The sequence below is a fragment of the Morone saxatilis genome, unplaced genomic scaffold (genome assembly GCF_004916995.1).
Source record: "Morone saxatilis isolate NCDOM2014 unplaced genomic scaffold, NCSU_SB_2.0 Contig12, whole genome shotgun sequence".
NCBI lineage: Eukaryota > Metazoa > Chordata > Actinopteri > Moronidae > Morone > Morone saxatilis.
Genome location: NW_023339674.1, coordinates 4,900,807 through 4,906,851, shown reverse-complemented (window position 1 = coordinate 4,906,851; position 6,045 = coordinate 4,900,807). Strand labels below are relative to the sequence as shown.

Genomic DNA, 6,045 nt, shown 5'->3' with positions numbered 1-6,045 from the left:
ACTTGCAGAGCAAAGACCAATATAAATAATATATGAAACAGGATCCAGCTTCATTTCAGACTTATTTCCAAATCCATCCTCTATTGCTGAACAGTTTCACTTTTTGCTTGCTTACTGTGTGTGACAGAATAATTTTACTGCTACAAAGACTGATGATTAATGTATTATTAAATATATATAATTATTTTAGCATCAGGCAGCTCAATCAGCCCACAGCACAAGCAGGGAACCAAAAATGTGTAATATACCTATAGTAATTACAGTCTGGAGCTAACACAATTACAGAAATGTATATGTACAGTATATAAGTAAATGTAAAGTCCAACCACAATCTCTCCACTTTAATTTCTGCTGTAGTTGTTTTATTCTCTCATTACTGTATTTACACGCACCAAACTGAGCTTTTTTTACACAACTTTTTATTCTTTTTCTATTACAATCACTTCATTTAAGCAATCTATGTTATTTTTTTATGATCAATGGTATCATTTAACTTTCTCTGCCGATGTTTTCATTAGATTTCAATATTGACGGTATTTGCGCACAATTAATGTCACATCGAAACATTAGAGTAAACTTTAAATATGCTATATATTCTCTGTTTAGTTTAGATTTTAACGGCAAGTCCAAGAGTTTAAGCCTAAATGTTTGTTTCCTTACTTCCAGAGGTAAATATCACAAAGCATGCAGCAAACTTCTTTTTACATTTTACAAAATAACTCTGAACTGTTTCCTCTTCTACTTGATGTGCAGGTCCTTACTGTAATGACTGTGAGTAAAAGCAAAGTAAGAACAACAGTACCAGACGAGCCAATCAGGTGTGACTTCAGTCAACGAGCATGATGATTGGATGGGTGACACTGCGATTATTATGGCTAGGTGAGTAATATTTTCCTCAGCACTACAGATACTGGATATTGTTTATAGGAATGTAACATTTCTGAGCTACTATTATGTTTTATTGAGGTGATTGGATTGGATTGATTATTATTTATTAGAATAAAAACAGTCTGTATTTAATAAATGTTTACCCACAGGGTTAACATTAAAACGTGATTCACAAATGTCAAACATTAAGCAAAATGTTAAATGGAATATAGATATTTATACGCCTGCATACAAAGAAAGAAAAAAAATTTAGGTAAGTATTTAGTATTTGTCAGCATTCTGGTAAAATTGCTGATGATAAACACAAATAGCACACAAATTAAAAAGAGAATTTCATGATGATTGTGTTATATGCATACATGTTAAGTTATTTCACAACACTACAGTACTTAATAAATAAATACTTTATAAACAGATCCCTGAACATGTGGATGAGGCCCTTCTGTTTATCTTCACAAGCATTTTATTTAAGTACAAACGGTAGGAAAGTGAATTTCTTTTTAATTACGAAACTGTGATTGCACCCGCACTTTGCGCCCTCGGCTTTCACAATGTTAATGGAGCAACCATTTTCTCTTAGGTTACATGCTACAGGTTTCAACTCACTTGGTTCTCAACCAAACTCACCAATCTAACAGAAACAGTCGTGTTTATGGCCAGTTTTTAATCAAACCTAAGAAAATACTTCCCCCATTAATGATCTTGTTCCTACATGTTAGTTTACTCTACAACTCATACAACAGACATATTTCCAGCTCTTTATCATGTGCCATCAGCCCACTTCCCAGCCAAAACACGGACTTAACTGGTTATCAGTCCCTCACACTGGTCCCCACCTTCAACCTCCTTCTTTCACATGTAGTCTGGGTTCATGAGGGTTTAATGGGGGTCCTCGTAAGCATTGGTCACAGAATACTACCTTTAACTCTTTAGTACTGCAGAGTGACCTTTTACTAAATTAACAGCAGCTATAGAATAAGCAGAAATACCTTTGAAGGATTTTCTGTGCCTCCTCTTTGCTGATGTCCAGTCCCAGATCAGCAAGCGACTGTTGTATCTCCATAACGTCTACTCGACCTGTTGAAAAAACACAGTAGTCCTGGCATTTCTCACATGCTGAGGGACATAAATCTCCTTCCTACACATGTAAAATTCACAGTATTTCCTTCTACTTTTTAGGTAAATTCTCAACATCAATTTCACTCCTACAGTTAAACCCATAAATGAATTTTGCAGGGTAAGATAAAAACACCATACCATCGTTGTTTTTGTCCAAACTCTTGAAGGTGAGCCGTAACTTCTTCTCATGTTCCTTCAGATACTTGGTGAACTCGCTGAAGTCGAGCCCGTCATCCTTGTCCTGGTCTCCAGAGGAAACTATTTTCTAAAAGAAAACACACAATATTGTGTCAGTGTCAGAGTATCAGAGTCATACAGCAGCTGCTTCATTCTGCCAGCTGGAATGAAGCCGAGAAATGCCTCTCTACTTTATCAGAACTGACTTCCTGTAGTGTGTACAGACCTTTAATTGGTCTAATTATCTGTCATCATGGTCTATGCTTTACTTCAATATTATATTTCCTGCTTGGCTTTTAAATCTGAATTTGACCACTTTTTATTCATTTTTAAAGGGCAATGTAAATAAAAAACGATCCTTGTTTGTAGAGGGATTGCCCTGGATCAAGAGAGACCTGAATTATTGTGTTAAATGAGGACACCAGCCTAATGAATTAGGCTGGTTAATGAGCAGCTAGTGTGCATGTTTATTACCTCTTTATCATATTATTATCACATAATTGCAGGGATACATGAACATAACATTCCTGAGCGGGCTTTACCTCTATAAATCCTTATCCTTTGTTGTCCTTTTTCTTACCTGTTATATTTATTCCTGTATAAGTATATTGAACACAATGATAACCAGAGTCAGTGTCCTTGCATGTGTGCACATACTTGACCAATAAAGCTGATTCTGGTTCTGATAAAGCTATTGTTTTGCAACCCCTGGTCAGAGGCAGCAGCGGCCTCTCCTTACCTTGATCCTGACTCATACTTTAGGTTAAGTTAACAGTTTCACTGATGAGCGTGAGGAATGTGAGATTATTTAATCAGCAAAGGTGGGACCTTCCTTTAAAAGTCACTGCCCACAATAAAAGCTCACCCACACCTACGGTTTGAACTTTGAGACAGTTTCAGAAATTCTGGTGCACCCCTCCTTCACCCACCCTGCTCTTTATCTGCCTGAGACTTAGTTAGAGAATTTGTCGAGATGCCAGATTGTTCAGATAAATGCTCCAGGGGATTTGTCACTATTAAGGAAAAGTTGTGAGAAAATCAGAGGAAATGAGACTCAAATTTAGGTTCTGAAACTCTCTTGTGATTGGTTCAACATGTGTATCTGAATATCAGTGTGCAAGAAACTGAAGGCCCTAGTTGTTGGGTTTTTTGTTGTTCTTTGTCTCCTTTGCTTTATTTTCATGTAAATAAAAGAAAAATACTTTTGAACCATCAAGACAAAAGATGTGCATAAGAGTCCTCAGGACATTTTCTGGGGGTCCTCATCTAATCGAGGGGATTGTTTTAGATTTAGGACTAGAGTTAGACACCTGGAACAACCGCCATCTGTCTTGCTCCAGGGCACCTCCCTCATGTCCAACGATGGACATGAGGGAGCTTTCATCTCCCTGCAGTCAAAAATGTTACTGCATCAGTGAAAAAGAGTGAAAAGTGAGCTTTAATAAAGATAACGTGCTAAAACTCACAGTGAAAATCATGTGATATCATCAAAAGCTTCAGAAAAGCTACTAAATGGATCTCGTGGTGAGACAGATTTCTCAACTACTGGACAATTACTGGACACAGGCCAAATGGACAGTAGGTTGGATTGAAACTATTGAACTATTGCTGTGAAATAAACGTAGAATAAAGTGCAAAGTCTAGTAAAGTAGGCCTGAAGTGATGGGTTAATGACATTTACTCCTGATCAATGTATCATTAAACTCATTTATCAGGCAAAAATCACAAATATTTACTGGTTCAAACTTCCTAAATGTTAGATTTGCTGCTTTTTTCACTTTTAAATCATCATAAATTGAATATCTGAAGGTTATTGACTGCTGGTTGAATAAAACATGACTTCTGAAGATGACATTCTGGGGAGCTGGGTGACTGTGATGAGCCTGATATTTTATAGACTATATTATATTATTTTATTGTCATTTAAAACACAATACTGAAAGTAATTTTTGCTGCAGGCTGTAAGTAAAGCAAACAATAAAGTATAATGCATCTTAAAACTGTTCTTGGGGGCAAAAGCTGAGCAAATCTACTTAGTTACTCCCTCTGAGGCCTGCAACTCAAGAGTTAGGGTTACTTTGAGTCAAAACCTGCCCAGCTCCTTTAGGAATGCAGTACTACACACAGTGTTTGTGACTACTGTCTCTCAGGCATGTATGAGTGCTGTTCACCGTTTCCATGACTCTACCTGAGCGGCTCCTTTCCCAGTTTTGATGCCCATAGCGGCCAGGCCTGCCTTCAGCTCGGACACATCCACCTTTCCATCCTTGTTGGTGTCCAGCTTGGCGAACAGATCCTCGTAGGTTTCCGACGCATCTTCAGCGCACCGGCAGTCCGTAAAAAACAGCTTCCTTACGACTTGGTACATGGCTGGGCTGAGAAATGAAAAACTCTCGGCCTGCAGATCTCCACGCAGACACAAACTGGGCAATTACGCACAATCACACACACACACACACAACCCGATTCCTGTGGCTGTGGCTGGCACTTCTGGTTTGAAGCAGTAGGATACAGTCCCGAGTGATTTCAAAGAGATTTCCGCAGTGCAGCTTGGAAAAGAAGCCGTAGGGAAGTCCTCATGAGTCGGTGCAGCATATAATCCGTATATATATGTGTGTGTATATATTGATACAGATGTAAGGAAAGCTGTTGGCGGATCGGATGAGGTAGGTTGGCAGCGTTGAGCAGAAGGGAGGGGTGAGTCGGCTCAGTCAACAGACCTCCTGTTTTACTGCACACACACACACACACACACACACATTACAGAGACACTCCCTTCAGCCAGAACACTCACTAAGTTTTATTATTACAGCCATATTTCCATATGTGAGCCGAGAAAGCCGCTGTGCTCTCTCCTTTAGTTTCCTTTCTTACGCATTTTCCCCACCAACTCCAACTTTATGCTTTTTTAAACTTAAGTTAGTGTCTTTTGTTGTGGGTTTGTGGCGTAACACCCCCCCATATACGCACAGAAATACGCACATTCATACACAGAGTACAGATATAGTGCTTGCTCCCATTGTGGGCTCCACAGTCGGTGTAGGCCGTCTGATTCAGATCAGTGAGTCATACCCAGAGGAATCCGACAACTGGTCCAAGAAAAACGTCCCCCAAAACTTGTTTTTTTAATTAAGGGTTCATTGGTTTGAAGTAGGCATAAAGTTTAGGTGGAAATCTGAAGAACTGCACGTCTGATTAACTTAAATATTTTGGTTTTCCATCTATGCTCTTTATAAACTCATGTTGTGCACCATTTAACTTTGTGAAAAAAGTTCCTAATGTTTCCTAAAATACCAACTAGGCCAAGTTTAAACAGTAGAAGAATCGCCTTTAACTAAACATACTTATTAATCATATAGGTTTATGCACATGTTGAACATTTCACTCAGTGAGAACAATATGAGATCTAATGAAGCTGTGACAAATAGGTAAAAACAATATGATTGGGGATTTCTTTGTACATATAAATAAATAAAATGAAAATATTAAAATAAGTCTTGAGAGTTGTCATAGCAGTGCCGAGGTTTTACCACGAGGTGGCGACAGATGTTACATAACAGCAGCTGGTTTCACTCTGTTGTTGTAATCTGTCCAATCAGAGCTGCTGTTGCTCTCACTGACCGCCAGGAGGCGACGGAGAGAGGAGGCGGGCTTCTTGAGCTCCCATCAAGCTCTCTGCTGTCAGTACAGTGCATCCGGTTAATGCATACATACTTCAAAATAAAAGCAGAGACATACACACCCCTGGAAACATTGTATGTGTTCTTCAACTTCTGGTGGTGGAAGAAATATTTAGATCCTTCACTTAAGTAAAAGTAGTAATATTACAATTAAAATTATTAAATTAAATTATTAAAATAT

General features: G+C 38.4%; 1 protein-coding gene across 1 annotated transcript in view; it reads right to left on the bottom strand.

Moving 5' to 3' along the window:
• The window catches only part of slc25a24 (solute carrier family 25 member 24), a 13,393-nt gene extending 8,307 nt beyond the window's left edge, over nucleotides 1-5,086 (bottom strand). The window contains exons 1-3 of the mRNA XM_035653235.1: nucleotides 4,373-5,086; nucleotides 2,146-2,272; nucleotides 1,878-1,965 (exon numbers count right to left, since the gene is read on the bottom strand). Of these exons, the coding sequence (XP_035509128.1) occupies nucleotides 1,878-1,965; nucleotides 2,146-2,272; nucleotides 4,373-4,552 (395 nt within the window). The 5' untranslated portion in view covers nucleotides 4,553-5,086. The remainder of the gene's footprint in view (nucleotides 1-1,877; nucleotides 1,966-2,145; nucleotides 2,273-4,372) is intronic.
• Between the last annotated feature and the right edge of the window lie 959 nt (nucleotides 5,087-6,045).